This window comes from Xiphias gladius, chromosome 15, assembly GCF_016859285.1.
Source record: "Xiphias gladius isolate SHS-SW01 ecotype Sanya breed wild chromosome 15, ASM1685928v1, whole genome shotgun sequence".
NCBI lineage: Eukaryota > Metazoa > Chordata > Actinopteri > Istiophoriformes > Xiphiidae > Xiphias > Xiphias gladius.
The window spans coordinates 30,589,497-30,615,207 of record NC_053414.1 but is presented as its reverse complement, the minus strand read 5'-3'; the positions used below and the strand labels follow the sequence as shown (position 1 = coordinate 30,615,207).

The 25,711-nt window shown below is 38.7% G+C and overlaps 1 protein-coding gene across 1 annotated transcript in view; it reads left to right on the top strand.

The window, feature by feature from the left end:
• The first annotated feature begins 16,970 nt into the window (after nt 1-16,970).
• The window catches only part of LOC120799633 (VPS10 domain-containing receptor SorCS1), a 149,774-nt gene continuing 141,033 nt past the window's right edge, over nt 16,971-25,711 (top strand). Inside the window, exon 1 of the mRNA XM_040144854.1 lies at nt 16,971-17,966. Within this exon, the coding sequence (XP_040000788.1) occupies nt 16,971-17,966 (996 nt within the window). The remainder of the gene's footprint in view (nt 17,967-25,711) is intronic.

Here is a 25,711-nt window from a genome sequence, read left to right as displayed (position 1 = left end):
CATGTCTTCAGAGTTAGTCTGATCTCTTGTAAGGGAACACACTGCCTATGTGACAAACGAGGCCCCTATAGGCATCTTGTCGTCAGTATCAAAGACTACATTTGAACAATAGAACGGAATCCAGCATATGTCTGTTTCCCTTCATGCACAGTTGCATTGAGTTAGCCCTTCTTTCTTTGCACCTGATTAGGTGCAAAGAAATGCCAGCAGAGTTTTAAAAAAAAAGAAAAAAAAAGCTAGTCTAACAGATACACTGTCAACTTCAACATACATTTTGTATTAAACTTATGTGATAACTAGTTCACTTGCTCATTGTCAGGGTTTAGGTAAAAACATTTGCACTTAGCATTTTCATGCTTTTAAGAATGTGACAAATTGTTGCCTAATTAACTAAGAGATTTTTTTCACTCACTGAAACATTCATCATAAAGCTGTTATTAGTGTCAGTGCAGGTTTTTAAAGATGACAGCTTTAATGGCAATATTCTTTCTGCCTGCTACAAAGAGTTTACACAGATTTGTTAAGCTGTTGCAACCGTGTGCTTTGAAAAGCCCATTTTTGCCATTAATGATATAATGGATGTCACATGAAACTCGGCCCTGCAAACATCTTGTGTCCCCATTTATCACTCTTAATCATTTCCTGCAGATTTCTCAAGACCACATTTATTGAATGCATCTATCTTTCTCTTGTTGAGACTGTGGACAAAGATGGATAGCTCCGGCCTCCAGTTTTAAGGACTTCCCAGGCTGAACAGGACATGGCTGACACTCCTTAATTCTTTTAAATTCTAACCCCTGCCTCATCGTAAGCACACGTTTTTCGAACCTGTGGACTCACATGACCATGCTTACAAATACTCCACAAGGATTGGGGTTAAGGCAGAGTTAGTGATAGGAATTGAGTAATTATAAGTAACATTTCAAACTAAAACACTAATTATAGTTTTGTTGACAGTATTTTTGGTAATCTTTAGGATTTACTTTGTTACACAGGGCTGGATCATCAACTGGGCAAAATGGGCAGCTGTGTCTGCACCCCAGAACCCCAGTGGCCCTGAAGACTCCATATTCATGGTTTGTCTAGTATGGTTTGTACTAATTTCATTTTTCATAATTTGGGTCAGAATATTCACCAACAAAGCAATATGAACTCAAAGTATAAGTACTGTGGAATACTTGGACATATTGGGAACTCAAGCCTGTTGTCTGAAAACTATGTTTCAATACATCATTACTGTAAAAGCAAATATGTTTTGTACAAAACATAATTGCGACCAGATTATGTTTTATGCAAACGTAATGTTCTTAATTCACGTATTTGGCAAGTCGCAAATACATTGATACTGAATATGTCAGTAAAATGTTCACAAACAATGTATTTGTTTTTCGACAAAATATGTGCTCTTGCAATATTCATTACCTAAGCCTAGCCTAATATAAAGACTAGAAAAAGGTTGAAATACCTAGCCTGGCTTTCTTTAAAGGTGTAACAATCTGCCCACCAGCGCCTCTATAGCTCAATAAATATGTTATATTTCATTTGTTCAATCCATACAAAAACTGAAATGTACTAATGACAAGTTATGGTTTACAGGGAGTTAGATACTCATTTGTCATGACTGGGCCAGTGACTTCTTGGAATCCCTTCTAGTTGCCTGACAATCTCACAGTCCCATCTTCAGAAAGTTACTGCTCCCGGCCAAGAAACAATTCCAGCATATAACTGCCCTTAAAACCACAATTTTTCATTATAACATTTCCTATCTAGGTGAGCCCTGCATGATATCCTGTCCTCTCAAAACATGTATTGTGCATATTCTACTATGGGTCACTATGTGGCTAATTGTTTTTTTTTTTTTTTTTTTTTTGCCTCAGGGGCTCTTAATGGATTAATCCAATAATGATTGTGTATCCAGTAAAATTAAAGATGCACTTTGGAATATTCCACAAAGATTGAAATTTGTTTGAGTTTCCATGGATATCAAGACAAGATCATTGATATTGGAGGAATTTTGCCAAACCCTGGATTATAATCAATGATGATGGTTTTATTTTTTCGATTGTCCATTGCCAACATTTTTGAAATTCTTGCTTTCTTCAATATCTGCACATGGCAACAATGGTATTGTTAATAACAAGTCCTCTAAATTAAATGTGAAAATACATAATTTGACATTTAGAACTACATATAGAATCATTTTCTGATCTGATGACCTTATTGCCAGGACTATAACATTTTTCTGTCTTCCAAAACTGTTACTGTGAACTGCTGATGAGCTGGAACTCACTATAAAGCTATTACACTGAGAGAAGCTGGAGATTCAGGTTAAAATTCTCTGTAGGGTCATTACTACGAGTTACCTTTTTCACATGGTCACATTGTTTTCACATTGTCATTTGATATGTTGTTATTATAAAAATACCAATTACCACTGCTAATAGGGGAAAATATAAATGTTAAACATACCAAATTAAAATTAACTGCTTTTATTTTGAAGACCAGACACTGATATTTGAAGGAATAAATTTCTATGTGTAGCTTGCTAAACAGATTCATATTTTTCATTAGTCAATGTCACATTGTTTTCACATTGTTATTTGATAAATTCCTATCATAAAGATATTGATTATAGCTGCTTTAAGGTCTGGTTAAGGTTAGCCAACTAAACACTTTGTAAAGGTTGGGGAAAGGTCATGGTTACGGTTACTAAAAAAGCAAATTGGAGGTATTTGAAATGAATTGAAGGTATGTGATGGGACAGGAACTCCAGTTTCTGGTCGTTACATAAAGGACCCACCACTTCCTGCACAGGCACTGAATGTTGGCATTGGACGCGAATTGTCAGGTGCAGAATCATGCATCAAATTTCCTAGGATACTGCACTGCTGAAAGCTAAGCATACCATCATATGAACGCACTGTATAATGGCATGTTTAGCACTGTCAGAGTTTAATGTCCAGGTCAAAACCATCTACTCCTCAACACTGCATCTACCGAAAACAGAGGCGGCTATTTTCATCTGTCATTTACATTTGGTTAACTTAATACTGTATATCAAAAGTGCTAAGAGACTTGCTAATACCATAACCCCTGACAGTAAATGACCTCCACAGTCAAGAGTTCCTTTTGAACTGAGAATTTCAATATGTGTAATTGGCCTCAGATATGTTGTGGATGCTAGTTTTACATTACTTTTTTTTTTGCTCCTGATCATACAGTACCATGGGTCTTTATTCACATCAAGCATATAAATAAGAGCACAATTGAAGTAATTGCCAAATCATCAAACTGAGGACCCTTTGTGCCCTGTTTAAAGTGACTTTCTCTGCAAATATCCATTATTCATGCATCGCTTCGCAATCTTTTTCTGCTGCATGTGCCTAGCCAGAGGTCATGGCCCTCATTACAAGATGCAACAGAGGGTTTGCGGGGAACACATTTTTAGATGCCTTGAACTGAATTAGAATATGTGTAAAGTATTTTTTTTTCTTTTAGCTTATTGGGAAGTCCTCCACTGCCTTTGCCACAGTGCCAATAATGCTGTGGAGATATACATTAAAACCAGTTACCGGTTTTAATGTTGTGGCTGAGTAGTGTACTTTCCTGTTTTGCCCGCAGTACCATTTCACTACGCAATCACCCAGCTCATGAAAATTGCAAAGGTGGTGAATAATTTAAAGTGGCTGTGTTAAAAATTATGTGGTGTACATTGTCATAACGATGGTGGTCCAGACACAGGGAGGAAGATAGTGAAGTAGATAAAAAGAAATCCAGGTGGAACATTTTTCTTTGTCGCTCATTTATAGTCTTCACATTACATATTCTTCTGTTTCCAATATTTCTTTATTGTTACTTGTGGGCATGCTTTAATTGAGATGAGGACCGACTTACTCTTCAGCAGCGGAGGAGGGGAACGTACTGTACTTATGGCATTTGCATTTAAATCTTATGTACTTAGCTACATGTTCTGCACCAGAAATGAAATGTTAAATGTTGCATGATTGACTCAGAGTACAACAAACATCAGTATGAAGCTAGACCATTTGTCCTTGCAAGCTGTACAAAAACCCCAGTGAAGGACAGAATATTGAACTAAGCCTGTTCAGCCACGTAGGAGACCTGCTGTTATTTTATTTGATTAATTGCAATCATGAAATCCCAACTCACCAGGTTCTGCTCCAGTCAAGCCCTTCTAAAAAATCACCAACTATAAAAAAACATTGCTTTGTGTGTTTGTGGGGGGGGGGAATACTGTTATTAGTGGGGATGTATTAGTCTGGACACTGTTGTGTTGTGTGTTAGCTGAGTGAATAATGAATGATTTTACAGCAGCTTATGTAATGGGCATATTGTGAGTAAGCAGATATCAAAACTAGTGAGGCATTCCAAAATTAAAGGTTGATTAAAAGAAAATGTATTTGTTTTGAGCAGCAAGGGTCTACATTATTATACTATGTATCATCTTTATACAGTCTGATGAACCAGAAATCTACTTCATCAAAATCTAAATCCATCTCAAAAAAATCTGAATCTTCTTCGGCTGGGGTAATGCTGAAGATTATGTATTTGTATCTGTATCTGTATATTCTGAAACTGGTTTGTTTGCTGTTTGTGCAGTGAGAATTCAGATTTAGATATATTTAGTCACTAATATATGTGATACGCTTTTTAAACAAATTACCAGAAAATTAAAAGCAAGCTTACATTTGAGAGTGTAAATGACACTTGAACTCTTGGAATCTGTTCCCAAAGTAAGGAAACCTTACTGATTATTGCATTGACAGATGTAATAACACATTACAAAAACCTTACTGATAATTGCATTGACAGATGTAATAACACATTACAAAAAGTCCAGCCCTAGAACATAATTGCTCAACAGTATGTGACTTGGTTCACTTCATTTGACCAGCAAGGGATGTTACATTAATTTATAAATGTATTAAATATTGTGGTTTATTTAGAGCCCTCTAAAATGTTGTTTCAAATCATAAGTATTATTCTATAACCTTTAATATTCATAACTAGATGAGACATCTTTTTAGGTCTATCCACAGATATTTGAGGATGTTTAGGTCGGGGGACTGTGAGGGCCATGGCAAAACCTTCAGCTTGTGCCTCTTGAGGTGGTCCATTGTAGATTTTGAGGTGCGTTTGGGATCATCATCCTGTTGTAGAACCCATCCTTTTTTCACCTACAGCTTTTTTACAGACTGTGTGATGTTTGCTCCCAGAATTTTCTGGTATTTAATTGAATCCTTTCTTCCCTCTACCAGTGAAATGTTCCCTCTGCCTCTGGCTGCAACACTAGCCCAAAGCGTGATTGATCCACCCCTGTGCTTAACAGTTGGAAAGATGTTCTTTTCATGAAACTCTGCATCCTTTTTTTACCAAACATACCTATGCTCATTGTGGCCAAAAAGTTCTGTTTTAAATTTATCAGTCTATAGGACTTGTTTCCAAAATACATCAGGCTTGTTTAGATGTTCCTTTGCAAATTTCTGATACTGAATTTTGTGGAATTTTGTAGTGAGGACGCAGGAAAGGTTTTCTTCTGATGACGCTTCTATGAAGGTCATATTTGTGCAGGTGTTGCTGCACAGTAGAACAGTGCACCATTACTCCAGAGTCTGCTAAATCTTCTAAAAGTTTTTTGCATACAGATAGGGGTTGTGATTTGACTTCCTAGCCATCCTATGAGGAGTTCTCTCAGAAAGTTTTCTTGGTCTTCCAGACCTCAACTTGACGTCCACTGTTCCCATTAACTTCAATTTCTTAATTACGTTATGAACTAAGTATACAGCTACCTGAAAACACATTGCTGTCTTGCTATATCCTTCTCCTGCTTTGTGGCCATCAATTATTTTAATTATGGCTGCTGATGGTTGGGACGAGGTTTGAGGAGTCAGAGTATTTATAAAGTATTTGAGTGTTTGAAATTTACATCAGTTGTTCTTTCCTTACAATGACTGTGCACAAGCCATAACCCTGACATGCTAAATAACAGCACTTGGTAAAAGTTATCTGCGAGCTCAAATCTCCTGAGGTGCCCAAACTTCTGTATGGTGCTCCTTTCCTTTTTTTTCACTCTAAACTTGTAGAAAACAAAAACAATACAATAGTTTTGCTCAAAATGTTGAAAAAAATGTATCTTTAACTTCATGCCTTTTGGAGATCAGTTAATCTTCTACTCACTTAACTATTTACAGTAACAGAAATTATGACAAGGGTTGCCCAAACTTTTTCATGCCACTGTAAGTCTTGTAGATACTGGTACATGACTGCACACTCCTCTTTATTATTTGTTGTTGATATTACATGGGTATTATTCATAGACATAATTGCTTGGGGAGAAATTGGTTAAAAACCCAACTGGAAAATTATTTAAGACAGCTCCACAGTTAGAGTTGAGGTTTCTTTCAACAAGTTTATTTTTCCATTGTAACTACACAGTGGCCAGTATTCAGAGATACGTGGCACCTGGCAGGCAGGTGTGAAAATGTGTAACTATGAGGAATTGAATGTGAAGCACAGCACTGCTTAGTAAAAAGAATACACAGTCAGCAAAGCTGTTTCCAGCTGTTTCCAAAAGAGAATACACCTGAAAGTCTTTAAAGTCGCCTCACAACATATTACACCTACAAGGGTAACTTTTTCAACAGCATGCCATTATATCTAAACTGGCTGAATCAGCATAACAAACAGTTAATAATAATTCTGAGTTATCTCAACCTTTCAATGTTTCTTTCTATGTTGTGTTTTTCACATCGTTGTGTCACTGAAGGGTTTAGAGAGCAGAAACTGCACTCCTCACTCTGATCCAGTCACTGAGCCAGGAGTTGTAAATACCATCACATTAACGATGCCTTCAGGGTATAGACAGTCTCCTGCATATCTATGCAGCATGTTTGTTAAACACAGGGTGGTCACAAGATTGCTGTCTTGTTCTCCTGACTGCCCTGGTGTCATATCGAGGCTGTTTAATAGCATCATAGCCCCAGTATCACTGTAATTACTTTGCTGTAATGAACTCAAAGTATGAGTCCTCTTTATCATTTCACCTCCAAAGAAAATGCTTAGATGGTGGATTTTCCCACTTAATTCAGTGGGACATCACATCTGCACATTTTGATTAATCTGACTTTTATGGCCACATGACACCTGAGATATTGTGTGTGACACATTCTATTTAAAAATGGCTCTTTTGTGATGTATGGCTCATTCAATTTTTTTAATGATTTCCTATTGAATATGAAGTGCGTGTATGTGTGTGGGATATTTCATACAGTATTCATGTCATTATCATTTTTCACCCCAGACAAATCAGAAATATACAGTACTATGAACCTGAAATGAAAGCGTAATATCTGTCATTGGGCGTAGCTGCTGGTATTTAACATTCAAATCCACAAAATATCAACATCTATATGTCATTACCTGGAGAACATCAATATGAAAGGTCTGCCTGCAATCTTCTTTTTATGAGAATGCAACTAAAGTCGACAAACGTTTTTCTTATTCCATTGATTTTTACCCAAGGTCATCATTTTCCCTTAAGTTTCAATATAATAACTGTTGTGTTTAATCTTTCTTCCTCATTTGCCCTCTAGCACACACACATTTATCATAATACATTAGCCCAAAAGGAACATTTAAAGAACTGTATACAGTATAATAATTCAAGAAATGCATCTATGTTTTGTAATAACATGAAATAAATTGAATTTTTTTTTTTCAAGAAATGTCGACATTGGCTTAAAAATACTTTAATTAACAAACAAAATGCATGTGCGTGTGTCTTGGAAACTATTTCTGACAGAACCTGGGCACATCATTGTAATGGCATCACAGTAGTTGAAGCTGATTGAAATATAAATTTAAAGCTACACCAATCAATAATTTTTATATTATCAATGAATATAAAATTGCTATGTGTAATGTGAATGGTGTCACTTGGCGTTACTAATCCACATAGAATTATCATCCAATTTTCCAGTCCCACACAGTTCTATGGAGTCTTTGACTGTATTTTAGCTCATTGTTTTGGTTTTCCAGCCCACAAAGTCAGCTCTCATCAACCTCATTTGTAGCCGTAGCCAGCAGCTTTTTCAGTGAAAAGCGGCAGACAAAGTTGCCGACTAGCTAGACAACATATAGTTGAGCATTTGGTACCTGGAAAGCATGGGGTGGCCAGTAAAACTCCAAATGAACGCAAATGCAACTTTATAAGGTGGTAATGTGTCAAGGTATTTTTGAATTTGCTTTCTTTTCTGCATTCTGAAGTATTTTTATGAATGGGCACTCCATCAGCTCTGTTTAATCTTACTGTGGCATTTGGCTAATGGAGATCACTTCCTTCCCAAGGACTGTTTAGAGCCCTTGCCTACAGAAACATGATCTGTTGACCATGCAGCCAGCCTGCTGATATATCCCATTCTAACAGGAATGACAGATTGACTGATTTGCTTGCTAAAGTCCTTTTATAAAGCCATGGATTGCAGAGCAGAGCCTCTGCCAAAACCACAACTCTCCCCGATAAATCCAGGGGCCGACAGGGTGTCTATTTAGTCATAAATATGCATGGTGGACTCAGTTACTCAGTGTGTTATATGTACAGCCGTCCTGGCCATCGTTTACTGTGAACCCCTTCCAGAAACAAGCACGTTATTTATTTGACTCAGGTAAAGTAATCCGAGGTGCAAGGGGTAATTGTGACCAGTTTTAGATTGATTTGTTTTTGCATGGTTTCAAGGCAGTAATGGCTTGTGCCATTTTGGTGATTGAAAACAATCGATTCTATTTCATAGGATAACACAGGATATTGTGCATGTTCCCATCATCAATGCATTCCTTGTAACATATGTTTTTCCTTTTTCACTGGTCCACTGGAGCACCTGCCCCTTGATAGAACAGATGTATCCTAGTATCCCGTCCAGCATGCTTCCAGTAATTGTGGCCAATATATTAGATACCACAAAGATGGAAGATGTTGAGGTTTTTCTAAGAACATGTGTCTGTCTCAAGAGCAAGGGAGTTGTATTTAGCTGGAAGCAACCATGCAATGTCAATCTCTACAAACATCCAGCCGTCCTTTTTCTAAGTAGATGCAAAATATGTATGTGGTTTCTGTGTATATTAAAATAGATTGTTTCAAACCTGACCACCCATTTAAGGCGCTACTAACTAGTTATATTCAGACAAACGACATTTCTACATGATTTTCCTCTGAACTCTCAAAATACCAGATATAATGCATAAACACAGTACGATTCCATTGCCTCTTCTTGTCATTATTCAGCGACATACCACATCAGGGAAAAAACGCTAATAGCTAGTGAGAAGTGAGACAGACTGCTTATTAGGCATGCTCAAACTGAACTAAAAGACCACCCACTGTCTTCCAATTATTCTGCGGTCTCTGCCTCAAATTACAGCTTAATTGAACTTTTCACAATCATACGATTACAAACTATTCCTTGGGTCAAAGTTGACTGGGTGACGAAGGGCACTGAAACTTAAGGACATCATTAGGAAAGCTCCTGTCATAATTATCTTCTTAGACTGGTGGCTCTGCTCAGATGTGAGGTCAATTAAAAATATACTTATTTGCATGGAGGTGCATGTTAGTGGGAGGTGTGCAATTTCATCCTCAGGAAACAAATGAATCAGTTAACTGCCAACTGCAGTACACAGTATACACCAAAAGATATGTTATCACAAAACTGTACAAATTGTCTTCATCATTTTGCCAAGAGACAGAGATTAAAGTTAATTTATAAATCATGACTATGTAAATTTTGAAAGAAGACCACAAACCACCTCTAAAAATGAAAAGTGGTATTCATATTCAGTACACAGCCACTATTACACATGATTATTTTATTGATATCTTTATAATAACGATGTATCAAATGATAATATGAAAATAATGTGACAATGTGAAAGGGGTCAGTGATGACCCTAAAGAATTATCACCCCAATCCGATCATTTATAGAGCTTTGTAGTGAGTTCCAGCTCATTGTTTAGCTGTCCAGCCTGTAACTTTACTGTATTTGTTCCCTGTCACTGCTCTCATAGCGTAATTTTGGGCCACAGCAGGCAGCTTTTTTCGGTTAAAAACATTAAAAACCAAATGTATAGTACCTGCTCAGAACCAAGGAGAAGACAGACATGGTTAGCGACTAGCTCATGAGCATAATGAAGTACTTAGCAGCTAAAGAGCCAGATATTTCCCTTAGGAGTTGGTAGAGAGAATAAACAAAGCTAAAAGAGAATGACTATCGGACTTGTATTCACAAGGCGACCAGAAGCACGACTCAAAATGAATTCTAATGCTGCTCTGTAACTGCTAGATTTATAAAAAGTTATTGATAATAATTTCACCATATAAACTTAAAATGTGATAATATTGTGTTCCTGAATTGTTACCACTGCCCCAAGGGGGCCAAAAAATTAGTTATTGCCGGTGTTTTTTAACTACAGCTTTATTTGTAGCCTGTAGTAGCTAATATTGGCTATTGTTAGCAAACTTTAGATAGATTTGATGCTATGTAACTCACATTACTGAGTCAGCTCACTGACTTTCTGTATACAGAAAGCTGTACACACATCACTGAAATATCACCTTATCAGTTTGTTATGGCGAACATGTTTACCTATTTACACATCCAGCAGACATGGAGTAACATTAGTGCTTATTTTGAGTCATGTTTCTTACAGCTACCCACCAAATATAGGTCCAATATTTACTCCACTTTAAGCTCTGTTTTGTCCTGACAGACTCTCTGAGGTAAATATGTTTGCCAGCTATTTTGCTAGCTGTCTGTCTGCTGTTTTGTGCTAGGAAGGTTGTGTATAGTGGGTTTGTCAGAACTTTCCCGCTGAAAATAGCCGCATGCTGTGACTAAAAATGAGGCTGATGAGATTAGGTTGTGGCTGGAAACCCAAATTAGCTACTAAAATGCTCTGTAGTGCTGAGAAACTGCAGGGTGGGGTAATACTTATCTGTGAATTTGTCACTATGAGCGACATGTTTAACATTACACATAGTCATTTGATATATTGTTAATATAAAAATGTTTATCTTAGCAGCTTTAAAGCAATTGGCTTTAGATAATCTTGGGATATAAAGGGAAATTCAGTTACCTTGCAATTACCACCTTTAACCACATTACAGTGGTTTAACCAGAGCCTATGTATTCTGATGCCATTTGTAAGGCTTAAAGTGTGTAGAATGTTCATTTTTATCTTCAAGGACCTCATGCTTACTTAAACAATGTCTGTCGGTGACAGAGAAGTCACTCTGGCTGTTTCAAATGATGTCCTTGCCTGAAGCATTGCTAAGTAAAGAAGACCCTGATCACTCTATTCATATAAAAGCATGGACCCTTATGGAGTGATGTGGTTTTCCTCGTGTTCATGAATAAGTCATCTAGAGCACAACTGCTGAGGTAAACAAATCAGCAAGATGAGCTCCAAACTGCAAAAAAAGAACTGTAACAAGCTTGTTCATGTTTAGTCTACTGACTCCTGATGGAAGGTGATGCTGTGCTTTGCTTTCCTTCTGAAGGTTGTAGGCACTTTGAACATCCAGCACAGTGGCCTGAAAATGAGATTCATTAATAATTATCGTTGACTCACTCCGATGATACTGATAATGTTCCTGAGGAGCAAATATTAATACTTCAGCCGCGGTGGGAAAGCTTTGAAAGCAGTCACTCATATGGTCCTTCAGATGGATTAAGATGGATCTTGTTCTCCCTCTTACCTGTCTTTTCATACCGCCCCCACCCCTACCCTCCCAACCCTTTCCCCTTTAAGAGAACTCAAGATGTTAGCAGGAAACCATGGTTACAGCCTCAAAAATGGCCCTGTATTCTTCTTGAGGAAATGAATAAAGAAGCAAGTCTGATGAATAGAAACTAATGGCTTATCTTTGCTGAATAAAACCTAGTGAATGAACAACAGGTGGATTCTATTTCTGCTGTAAATATTAGAAGCACAGCTGATTATGTGACGAATCACCAGCACTTTATGTACGAGTCTTTACAGCCCAGCAGAATGCTGAAAAGGAGGGGAATTTCTAGGAAAGCAGAAGGCATCTCAGAAGAATCTGAATACTGCTGGTGAGAGCTGGCTTTGTGTGTGGAAATATGCACATTTCCTAAATTGAATGAATGAAGTCACTGTGTAGTGAAATGCCTCCTTCAATAGACAGAGAAATCCTTCCTCCTTCCTCTGTTGTTCAGTGACAATTACAATTTCAAGAAGTCACAATTGTTGTTTCACGGGTCTATTAGTTATATAGCAAGAAAACTTCAATTTGTGGCTTTTACATTCGTCCAAGGATGGTGCAATAAGGATTGAGACTTGGCCCCAAAAGTGCCACTGAAAGCTGCTCTAAGTTAAAGTCCAATGTGAGGGGAATGAATAAGAGCCAGTCTTTGCTAACAAGTAATCTCTATAGAGAAGAAGTGAACTTGAAATCTCTGTGTAGTGGTATTGGGCAGGAACAGTTGTCCCTGGATACTGCTAGATTGACAGTGTCAAGGTTACTGTACGTGTTGTTTGAGATGACAGCACCATCCACATTCATTTGGGAGATCGCTCACTTCCATAAATTTGGGGCTTCATAGCCATCTTAAAATGGATTATCCAATTACTGCTTCTGAAACGCTTTGATAATACAGAGCAAAGCTGCAGTCCGGCTCAGCCAATTTGGAACACTGCTTCAAATTCAATTCATGAATTGGAAATGGAATCCTAACTTACCACCGGTCCATTTCTTTAGGCGGATTTTTGACTCATGAAGGATAGGCTTTGATTCAGGCTGCAGTTACTTTCTCAGAAACTCATATTGTTATGGGTGGATGGTTTTGCAATTAATGGCAGACTGAGACACAAACATGTCAAAAAGTGTTGGAAATTGAAATATGTTGAACTCACATTTTGACCCCCTCTCCATGAGCCCACGGCAAACTGATTGCTCCTGACCCTATGTCTGCTCTCTGCTGTTAATGAATACCAATAAAGTATATGTATGTTACTGGGAAACTTATTTATCTGTAGTAAATTTCCATTTGAGTAAAACTCAGGGAATATAAAAGAGCCATTTACTTACCCCCCCGCCCCCTTGCTTTGGCTTTTTTATTTGACTTCCTTCCTCTTTTCAACTCCTGCTTGTTCACCTAGCACCCTTCAAACACAAGCTTTGCTTTTACATTTATTGGGCCTCTTTTTTCTCTGCCTCTCTCGTTAGAAACGGGAATGTTCTGGCTCTGAACAAAAGTCCACCACTGTTTGTTTCACTGAGTCCAACTCTTGTTTGTGTTAATGCTCTACAGCCTTTACCGGGCTGAGTGTAGGCCTGGGAGGCGAGGGAGGGGGAAGAATATTGTAAAAGTTGTTAAAAGAGACTTTGTGAGTCATTGTCATGGTTTGATCGAATAACTGACATAATACGAAGTGGTGGCTTTGAAAGAAAAAAAAGGTCACACAAAGACTGTAACCAGACAAGCTACAAACTGCAATAGCACTGTTTAAAACATCAATAAACATGTGTTGCAAGCATACAAGTACATGTGTGTGAAATACAGACCAACTGCCTGTGGAAATGCTTTAGATCATGCTCTCTTTACTATATTAAGTTATTGTGAGCCCAGACGGCATATTCTCTGGCCTCACTTTTGCATACAAGAACATTTCCCTCTGATTTCTGAAACTTACCACCTTGATGTGTAGTCATAGTCTGAGGGGCTACATACAAATCAGACAACTCAGGCCTGCATATTGCCTTCTGCAACATCCTCAAAAATCCATTTCTGCTATTGGCAGGACATTGATTCCCTGTGAATGGATGGTGAGTCCAGGCGGGGAAAGGAGATGATGTGGTGTGAGATGGTTACCGCAGCAGACACACACACACTCATACAGACACACATAGGCACCAGAGAACTGGTTGATAAGTGTCTGCAAGCCATGTGTGCCCTGTTCATTGCAGCACCATTAATCCAGTACAATATGTCTGCTTAATGCTGTGTGCCATGAAGAGAGGCAACACTTATCATCTTTAACGTCTCTGGTAGGACACGACGAGGGTAGCTCCCAAAAAGAGGGAGGGTGTAATCACACTTCACTTTCAGAGCATAGTTTAAAGGGTAATTTCATCCACATTACAAAGAAACATATTTTCTCTCCAAATACTTTTGAGGTATCAATCTGCAGCTGTATCAGTGCAGTTAGAGGCAAGACACTCTGGATTCAAGAACCTAACCGGTCTCAGTTCCAGGCCAAACCAAACCAAATACTATGTTGGATCAGTTCGGGTGGGATTCCATTTTAGTGTGTCATAAGTAGTATCCTGATGGATCTGAGCAGACTCACGGTAAACTCTGATTATCAGATGAAAAATATGTATTATTGTGGTAAAACAAAAGCACTATGCTCAGTGAGGCTAGCTAAACTCACTTGGCAGCTGTTGCTCTATGCCGCAACAATCAGAACTAAAATAGTGACTAATTTAGTCCAACTACAAAGGCACACTCAAGAGCAAAACATTAGCATGGGGTATCATAAGTAACACAACCCTATCACCAGACAGGAACTTCACTATTGGACAATTCCACACTGAGTTCAACATCCATTGCCACCATTTTTAAAGTTCTCACTATCTAAAATGTCTGCGCATGGAAACTATGGTATGGTTAAAGTTAGGGAAAGATCATGGTTATGGAAAATAAACTACGGAATGCTTAGGTTTAGGCAACTAAAACACTTGGTTTAAGTGGCTAGAATCTATACTTTTATATTAATTAAATTAATATTAATTAATTGAATGGATAAACAGTGTGACTATGTGAAAGGGATTGCTATTAATGATGAACGTACACGAAATTATCACCCGAATCTGCAGCTCGTCTCAGCTTTACAGAGCTTTATAGGGAGCTTCATCTTATATTTTTTAGCTGTCTGGCCCACAACTTTACTGATTTGGTTCACTCTCACCACTCTCATAGTGTCCTTTCCGGCAGCAGCAGGCAGCTGCTTTCAGTGAAAAAAGTCCAAAAACTCCTGTATGCTACCTACTCAGTACCAAACAACAGATAGACACAGTTCGCAACTCGTCTTTGAACATAGGAGAGGACAGAAGGCAGAGACCAAAAACTGAGCTAAAAGAGAGTGAATATTGGACTTACATTCATCAGATAGAAAAAAAAAAGAATCCATATGAACAATAATGTTAATATGTAACTGTTGGATGTGTAAATAAGCAACTGTTTGCTAACAAGTAAATCACCTAATATGGACGTTCCTATAGGGATAATGGGCCAGGGCAATAGGTAAAGTCAATGATCTGACTTAATCCAAAATCACTATGTAGAACCTCCTACTGGTACTTAGGTTCCCCACTGATGTGGAAAGGTGGAGCATCAAGTATACTGTCGCTTCCCAGCTGTTGACACCAGGATCAGGACCTTGGAGAGGGCCTCAACTGCAGTCTGAACACTTTCTTTGAGATTTCTGCTGCCACCCCAATGCAATGGAGGTTTATTTATGGTGCTCAGTTTGTTTTTAATTAGGCTGACTGACCCTTTAAACACTGATATGATGGCAAATATAAAGGTGTTCCTGCTAACCTCCACTGCATGGTCTAATAATAATAATCACACAATAGAAAAAAAATATTTTTACTTATTTAGGAGATAAAGTTCATTTATTTTCATTATACGTGATCCAATTAAAGAAATAGATACAATTAAATTACCTTATTAGGATTCATATGAAGATAAAAAGGTGACACAACTGAGATAAGGTAGATTTACCCTTAGGAAATAGTTACATGCTCCAACAACGGAGGGAGAATAAATGAGGCAGAATGAGCAGTAGCTGTAATCACCACAGATGGGTCATTATCAGCATATGACTGTCTTAAAACCAACCTGTTTATATTCGACACACTTGTTCAGAACACATGATGCAACATGTGCTAAGAGGAAACATTTGTCTAAACTCGACATACAAATGACACATCTGGTTTGGTAGCATTTGACACTAATTCCATATTCTTTCACTCTTCGATCTTAATTTGTTGTAGCCTATAGATGTTTTTCCTTGTGATAAAATTAATCACCTCTCAAGGCACAATCTGCCCACTCCCTCATGGCAGCATCCTTCGCTGTGAACTAGAAAGCAGCCAGCTGTTGTAGTAGCCCGTGACTATTTGTATATCCCTTTGTGCTACTAAGTGCTCATCAGCGATTACCATAACCTCCAGCCATTAGGCACAAAGTGCTGCCGGGCCAATATCAAATAGATGAACTTCCAGTCTTGTTGTTTCCACCAGTCACACTTATTCCTGTCACCTGAGACACTCTGGATTCTTGCTGAGACAAAATTATACAATTAAACATGATGTCTCTTTTTGTAAAGCCTTTAAATATTCATGACTCAGTCCAGGCCGCGTGTTTCACGGTACAAGGGATTCTCCGGCTTGCCCTTCTGCTGGTCTGGTGCACACACAATAAATTCAAAGCCATCATTTCATCCTGTAGAGATGCAAGATCAGTTGCAAAATGCACGTAAGTAGAGATCAGTTTTGTAAATATCTCATGTTCCTATGTGGGCTGATCAATTCTTTTTTGCTGTTTAATATGTCATAGAATCTGCCCTCGCTGACACTGCACTTAATCGGAAACATATTAATATGTTCCAATTACCTGAAGCCCCTTTTGAGGCCCAAAAGGACTGAATCTAAACAGGTTCATCATAGGTAAATAATTCACTCTTATTGGCTAAATTAAGCGATTTGCTTTCCCTGGGGAGAGACTGGTGATTAAATCTGCATCAGGAGAAAAACTACCAGAAAATGTGGCTGTGAAGAGAAACAAAAGAGCAGCAGAATGAAATAACTGTATTAGGCTACAGACTGCTTTAATTGTAGCCGACCATATGGTGGAAAATAACAAATATGGAGAAAGACAGTCGCAACATTATCCTCGATCCCTCAGTCTGGATCCTCAGCTCCTCCCCCATTCGTGCAGAGCTTCATTTGATCAAATCCTTCAACTTGGACCACTTAGGCTCAGCCGCACTTTTTACAATACTGCATTTGGGCAACGCCACAACTTGCGCAGCAGTTCCTCTTCCACAGCAGAGCAACAATAAACACCCCGGAAAAGCAGAGAGAGGAGTGGGTAAAAAGGACTTCTTGCATCCACAACATCCTTCTCTGCTGCCAGCAATGGAGACGGGGGTCATATTTTGCCCAAAGTGTCACAGTGCGCTTTGGTTTTTGCTTTTGCTGATGTTCTGTTTTTTTCAGACCGCCAAAACTGAGATAACTTGCAGGTCATGCCAGCCTGGAAATAAGTGGCGTGCACAGGAATTACTACTGAAATTTGACATAAGTGAATCCTCAGCAGCAGGGTTGAAGGGAGAAGTTTTTGGACACGGAGACGGAGCAGCAGCGAGAGCCGGGGCTGTAAGTGCCGAAAGTCGGCGGCTCCGTTGTGCAGCGGGGTCCGCTGAATGCGCTCCAGATCGGGCGGAATACACGGAGCCCCGGCTGAAACGGAACGCAGGCAACTTGCGAGCAAAAGATGACATTGCTGAGAGCGAGTTTGCAGAGATTAAAGTTTCATATGTCAAAATGATTGGTCAGCAGAGGACCGGCGGTAGTGCCGGTTTTACCTCTTCCACCCAACACACAAGGCGCACCAGAAGAAACAGTGCTGATGATAAAGTCAGATCCCCCGATTCAGACCAAAGTCAGGACCCGGGAGAGAGCACCAGCTCGGCGGCTGGACGCAGAGTAAGGAGCTCTGAATTGCGTTGGAGCGGAGAGGAGCGGAGAGCCGGCGGTTCGAGGCAGGAGGAGTTAAAACTTAATAGTTCGACGTTCGCTTTGACCGGAGATTCATCTCACAATCAGGCTATGGTGCACTGGTCCGGACAGAACAGCAGTGTAAGTAATTTATTTTGTTCACGTTATGTCTCACCGGCCATAAACGCGAATCCACAGAGGAGGGGAGTGTGCGCTTATGTTGGCCGCCAGGTAGACACACCGCCTTCAGCGAACCAAATCTCTGTCTGATGCGCAGTTTAAGGTGTGTGTGTGTGTGTGTGGATGTGTGTGTGTGTGTGTGTGTGTGTGCGCGAGTGACAGAGAGAAAGGGAGAGAGAGTCCAAAGGAGAGGCACAGTCTCTCGTTTTTTTTTTAAATTGTTACTTCCAACTTTCAGTTCCATCGGTGTCTTCAGCAACAAAGATTGAATACTTGGATTTCAGTGTTATAAGGAATTTTAGCATAGAGTATTATAAAGAGAATCACTAGTCAGTGGTCTTATTCTACATCTCAAACTGAGATTATACAAGCCATAATATTGAGATCACAAATTTAAATGAGTCCTAAAAAGGCACTTTTGGATAGTCGGGTGCTATTATTTGTTAAGTTGTAGCGGGAGAGAGTAATCTCCAATATAAACTGGAGAGGGAGAGGAGAAAGGAAAGAGGAGAGGGCTTCATCTCTGGAGCTTCTTCAGTCTGTGCACCTGAATTGATGTCAGGATAAGCACGGAGTATTTTTGACCAGAGGCCAGGATTTTCAAGTAGCGCCTTAGGTTGTGGTAGAGGTTAAGCAATTTCAGCCCTCCTCCTTCCTCTTCTGAAGCCAGGTTTCCAGAGCCACAGGCCTAAAGCACCTGCAAACTTTGGAGCTGAAAAATGGCCTCTCTTCATAGCCTTTTTGGTTATTGGCCTTAGATCCTTCCATGTAATGTCAGGAATGAGAAGATCACATATCTTCAGCTAGCTCACAACTGCTGAAATTCGTTAAAATGTCCTACACCTCCACATAGAAAAAAATACAACATGGGAGAAAAAGGACTGAAGTTGGTGTGAGTGTCCAGTCAGTGATGTCTGAGTATGTCAGAATTCCCAATTATTTGAAAATGACCTCTTTAATTTTGCAGAAATATCTGCTAGAGTCCCTGAGGAGCCCCTGTCTCCTTGGAGCATTAATGTGAAGAGTATTTACCTCTACACTGTAGCTGGCAGTGCTGCTGGATATGTCATTCTGCACAGTGTCATCCATGGGGCAGCATTTTATTGCTTGTTTACCAGCTGGCTCTGTGCTGCATGTTTTTTCCATCTTCAGAGACAACAAATTCTGAATGCAGAAGGAGAAAAAGAGAAAAAAGCTTTGTTTTATGTTGAATCTGGCATGAATCAGAATCTATACAAACGCACTTTATGTATCCCATGTTTACCACATGGGATACATAAAGTGCGTCTAAGCCTATAGATTATTGCTTTAAATTTTAATTAACATTGGGAGAAAAAAGTCTTTGAGAAGCTTAACCTAACGTAACCTGACGTATTCATTTGCTGCGAGGACTGATATCTCGACACGACTGCTTCTTCTTTTTCTTCAGAGTCAAAGTATAATTACCATGGACTGAGAATCGAAGGCAAGAAAACATACAAAATCAGCTTTTTTCCCTAAAAAAAAAGTGAGTGTTCCATGACCTGTTCCAAACTGGGCTTCCATGAGTCATTGTCCTGACTGCTCCACAACTGCACAGCTCGGTGTTACACCACCCACATCACTTAGCCCTGTCTTTACCACAGCCAATTACAGTCAAACGTGTATCAAAGGCTCCCATGCCCTGCTTTTCGCTTCTGACACAAATTCCATCCAGTGCCTCAGGTGTTTCTGTGGGCTTGACAAACTACCATAGCTCCTGACAAAAAGTGACCTAACATTGGAGGCAAGAAAAAAAAAGAAAATGTCAGAAACACTTTTAAGGATTTTTCCATTTTTCATTGTTATTTTTGCCTCTCTACTTCTGTTTGTGTTTACCCTCCAAACAAAACAATCATCACTATGTAGCGGCCGTGTTTGATTTTGTGATGTGAATAGATGCTCCTTGGTAACTATGAAACAGTTTGCCCCTATTCTTTCAGTTGACGCAAGTAACTTAGTAGCGGTGTGCAAGAAAAGAGGAACCTGCATTAAATATGTAGAGTTGTTGCTATAAGTGGGAACAGACGTCCTCGGCCTTTACAATTGAAGCTGCTGTATAAATAAACAGATGGGTTAACATAGTACAGGGCTAAAGTTAAAAAGGATACTGATAAGGGCTCTGCTGCTCTTAATATTTAACCTTTAAGGCATTTACAGAGGTTGTCCTTTAAGCATCCCACATTACTGGAAGCCTGAATGGCAGATTGGATTGGAGGTTATAATTATGACTCATGAGAGATTGGCCACAGGAGTCATATAAGCCTTGTACAAATACAGAAAAACACATGTATTATGAGAGAAAAGACACACATGCAGCAGCTGAATGGACGGTACTGAATTTAGTAAATGATGGCAAAACGTCATAATAAGACAGGGGTGCAAACTGTAGACGTGGAGACATCGGATACCTCAGGTTGAACTCACTACGTTATTCCCTTTATTTGTGCTCATATATAATTTGGACTGAAATATGAGCAGCGCTATAAAAAAAGTGTCATGTATTGCCTTCATCTCTGAAGGTTCTGAGTTCAAACCAGTGGTGGAAGAAGTATTCAGGTCCTTTATTTGTGTAAAAGTACAGCAATCTCAAAATACTCAATTAAAAGTAACAGTCCTTCATAAGTAAAATTACATCAGCATTACCAGCAAAATGTAGTTAAAGTATTAAAGTAAAAGTACTGGTTTGGTCCCTCTGATTGATATATTAATATATATGACATTATTAGATGAGTAATACTGAAGCATCAGTGTGTAGCAGCATGTTACTGTTGTAGCTGGTGGAAGTGAAGCTAGTTTGAACTACTATATTTGAATATAGTTTGAACTAAACTATATACAGTTTTATATACAGGGACACCGGATAAATCTGAGGGGTCATTAGATGAATAATTGGAGAGGAAAGAAGAAAAAACAAAATTCTGATACACAAATCTGTTTCTGGACTTTTTCTCTGATCTTGATTTTGGTGAGATATTGGATCATTTGAACATTTATTGAAATGAAACCATGTGAGAAGTTTAGAGGGAAAAATCACTATTTGGTGGAGCTGTTAATAACTCATAGACAAATGGCATTGTGTTGTGTAGATGGACAGCCTGAAGTGATGGAGAGGAAATATCTAAAGAATGTTTACTTCTGCAGTTTAGACAAATCAAGTCATACATCTCATTTAAAACTAAGGCAGTCACACAACCTTAGTTTTTGTGCCAAAAGTAATGGAATGTTTAAACCCTATAAAAATTTGATGTAAAAACATATACTGTTGCTGTGTTTTAGAGTATCAACATTTATTCATATTTACAAGGATTTTCTATTCCCAAACTACAGGTACAGTTTTCTTTTCCAGTTCTCAGTCACATTTGACAGAGTTCTGTTAACATTAGTGGGTTTGGCTGTCAATTCTTTGGGTTTATATGTTACGTAATTCCCCAGTATTAAAAATGAAAATACATGACGTTATTTTGTTGTTTGTGTTTTAAAGTTAAAAAAAAAAAAAACATTAAAAATGTAACTTTTGGTTTAAATCACAGGGGTGGCACTTTGGTGCTGTGCATTGTTGCCTCCCAGAAAGAAGGTTCTGGGTTCAAACCCCTTTCTGTGTGGAGTCTGCATGTTCTTCCTGTGCCTGCGTGGGTTTCCTCCGGGTACTCTGGCTTCCTCCCACAGTCCAAAGACATGCAGATTAAGTTAATTGGCAATTCTAAATTGCCCGTAGGTGAGTGTTAGAGAGTCTGGTTGTTAATCGCTATATGTCAGCCCTGTGATGGACTGGTGACCTGTCCAGGGTGCACTCCGCGTCTCGCCCAATGTCAGCTGGGATTGACTCCAGCCTCAAAGAATAAGTTGTATAGCTAATTGAAGAGGAGGAGGATTGATGGAGAAGGAGTATACATCACTATCTCATTGCATCATTTCTTTTCTAGATAGGATACTTTAGCATAAAAAGCACTTCTATTAATCTGTTGTGTACTGCATGGTGGTTTCTTTTAATCCTGAGTTTTGCCTGTAAAGCAGCACTTCCTCTCTGGCTGTGTATTGTTCCCAACAAGCTCACTACCTGGTAACGGAAAAGTAGGGTTTTCAACTTGGTGTAGCTCAGGCCCAAAGTTCTTCAATTCTCAGTTAACACTGTAGTCTCCAAAGTAATTATTAAGAACTCAGATTGTGGCAGCATCGTTAAAGGTAGTTCTAACACAGCAACAATCATGAGTGCTTAAAGAAAATCATACATGTTTAGACAAATGCCTAGGTTAGCAAAACATATTTTGCAGAGAGAAAACAAATTATTAGCCAAAGTGTCCATTATGAATATTAATCACAGTTTACAGACCAACTTCCTGGTTCATGTTTGACCAATGACACTTGGCACAGAATAGTAATTAAAATTAAAATATTCACAGTGGGATTATTAGCAACATTACCGGTCTTATCACTTTTGGTTTTATCTCCAAATAAAGTGTTAGTTAATCTGGTTAAACCGGTAGCTTGTTTACAACCTTAAGGTCTGACTACACATGGATCTTACCCAATTTAAGCTAAGAAGCTACCTACAAACTCCCATCTATAATCATGGAAAAACAGAGAGATATATGGCTGATCAAACGAATATCTGCTGAGTTTTTGGTACTGGCAGAGCAGCATTGAGATTCTGAGAAAAAGGTTACAGGCAAGGCGTATTCTCACCATGGGACCTGTGGCATATTGCTCAGATGGATGTACAACATGCACCGGGACAGCATTATTTACATTTTGAAATGTCAGGCATTAAGTACTTTGGTCTGTCAGTCAGATGGACTCAAGCTGACATATTGTCTATCAGTCTAAGAAGTTTACTCTTGAGCTTCCAGAGACATAGGACGTGTCCTGCTGTAACATGTACAAGAAAAGCAAACAGTAGCAGGTAAATTATGAAATGAAACCCTACAGAGACGAGTAGTTTTCTTGCACAGACAAAGAAGTAATAAATCAAAAGATTTTGTCGCCAATTAATGAGGAATTGTTCAAATGACACTCTTTGAAGCGTTGTGAGAAATTCACTCACATATGCTGTCTTATTTGACAGTCTCACACTACCTGCCTATGTGTTGAGGGAATCTATTTATGGTTGTGTATACATTCTCATAGCCATGGCAACACCTAATTTACCACCAACCCCAAGATTTGTTTTACCAAAGTCACATCTCTGCTGTGCACTGATATTCTATCGACACCATCTCTACAGCCTTCATAACTTGCTAATTTGCAGACATTAGAGGGCCTTTGACGCCACATTGAGATGTGGTGTGAGCAATAAATTGAACACATTTACAACCTGCTCATCAAAGATGGCAGAAATCAAACATGTAATTTTGGTCAGACATATGCTAAATTGACAAGAATTGTGTAGCAGGGAAAAGTGGTTATGTTAGAGGCCAGTAGAACTTACCCTTTTATACAGTACAGTATTAACTGATTTTTTTATCGAGTTTGTAACATTTGACAATTAGTATGAAACCAGTTTTTGTTGGAAAAGGACAGCACTTTTAAGGCTGTTTTAAAATGAAATGATATTTCAGCCGTGCTTGCAGCATATCTGTAGGGATGGTAATGTCTGTCAGAGGATGAATCCGAATGACTTTGTTGATCAGTTGACCTTTCCTCAAGCACCACCATGAAGTTGACATTTGTGGTTTTTAGTGAAATGTCTCAACAACTCTTAATTTATAACCAATAACTGGTGTAATCCTAACTTTTCATTCGGTGCCACTATAGGGTCAAAATTTCACTGTGTCCAATACTTAGGTTTACGTCCAAATTCTGCAAAACTAATGACATTCCCTTCAACCTTAGCCTAACTCTATGTTTTATTTAGTTAAGATGGTAATCATGGTAAACAGTATAAAGTACCTGCTAAAAATCAGTTTGTTAACAATGTCATTGTGGGCATGTTAGATTGCCCGTGTTCGCATGTAGCCCAAACCACTGTTGTATCTTGCAGAGCTGCTAGCAAGGATGTAGGTTAGATTCTTAGTCTTGGACTCTTTAGTCTTAGACTAGACAATTATTTAAGCAGAAGGAATGGAGAACAAATGGAATGCAGTTCAATAAAAATTCATACTTTGTATTTATAAATACAAAATCATAATAGCAATTTCTTACCTTGACCTGCAAAAGAAGTTCTAAAATATAACCATCATTACAACAACTACCACTGGTCAGTCTTAGCTTAACTATCATGAAAAAGGGAAGTGAAAACTTGAATCTGAAAATAAACTTTATATTGTACTGTTTGAAGATCATGTTGAGCACTGAACTTCCGGTGACACAAAAAAGTTAATCAAAATGAATCTGCAAATATTTTCCATTTTCCTGTCTTTATTTGCACTGCTTTGATGGACTATTGAGGGAATAGCTCTTACCGAAGTGTGATTTAAAAGGCCAGTTCTTTTAAACAGAGATATGGTTAGCTTACTCCAAACCAACACTTCAGTGAAAACAAATGAACACTTTTGTATAGCATTACAAGACACATTTTGATATAAACCGCTGTACCATTTCAAAGGTGTAAATACAACTCCTCCAAAGAAATAAAGATTTTTTTTTTTGTAGAAGTTGAGAAAAGAATGAAAAGAGAAAAAAACTCCTCACTAATCATACTGCTCATTAGTGTTTTTTTTATCTCCTTACTTTCTCCCTACTTTTGTCTGCTTACTACGTTGTGCTTCTTCTACTCTTGTTGCAAGAAGCCCTTGTTTACTTTAAACCACAGTTTTCTTACATTAAACACATAAAATTATGGATATGTGGACAAAATCTCACCAGTTTTTTACTTCTAAAAATGTTTTGTAAAAATGGAAACATCTGAAAAATAATATGCCTTCACTACCCTCTTAACTCTTAATTATCAATGATAAATATGTTTTATCAAGCACACCAATAGACCTGAGCCATAGGTTGGACCATGTAGGTTGACTTATCCTCTAACTGATGGATTTTACTTCCAAAAATTTCTTCATCATCACATCCGATCAGCTTTCTCAGATGTGCAACTCATGTTTATTTGTTCATTTCTAACAGCATAGACCGTTTGCTCACATGCATCTTCTGTCTTGGCCACATTCACCCCGTGTTACGCTGCAATTACAATGTGAGTCTCCAAATCCGGTTGTGAACATCCAAATGCTACGCCAGAGAAGTCTAATCTGTGTGCTTTCAGACCTGTTAGCACATACTGCTGAGAGGAGAGAATTTTAAAACATAGCAGAAAAGCGAAACAACAAAAATCACTGAAGCCAATGTGTGGGCTAAGCGATCCTTCGGGTACGTGCTTGGGAGTGATCAGGCAGGCGAATGCTGTCATGCTCCGCTGAGCAGCGTTTACTTGCCATCAGGCCGCATATGCCCATAAAAAAACTAGGTTCCCAGTCCCTCTCTCTCTTTCTTGAACAACAATCCCACGTGAAATACAAATAAGTCATTATTTCCTTTAGTCTGAAGTTATACGCTGTAAAACTCTCTAGAGTAGTCAGTCTTCCTGCGGTCAGGTTCTTGACAAAACATATGCACTTTATGGGTAATGCTATACATTGGGGGTCTCTCAACCAATGCTGTGAGGCCTCAGGAATGCACACTCTATTTCAGTAAGTACCCTTAGTTTCTCCTGAGAGTTTCATTGTTATTGCTCCCACCTTTCTGTTCACCGTGTG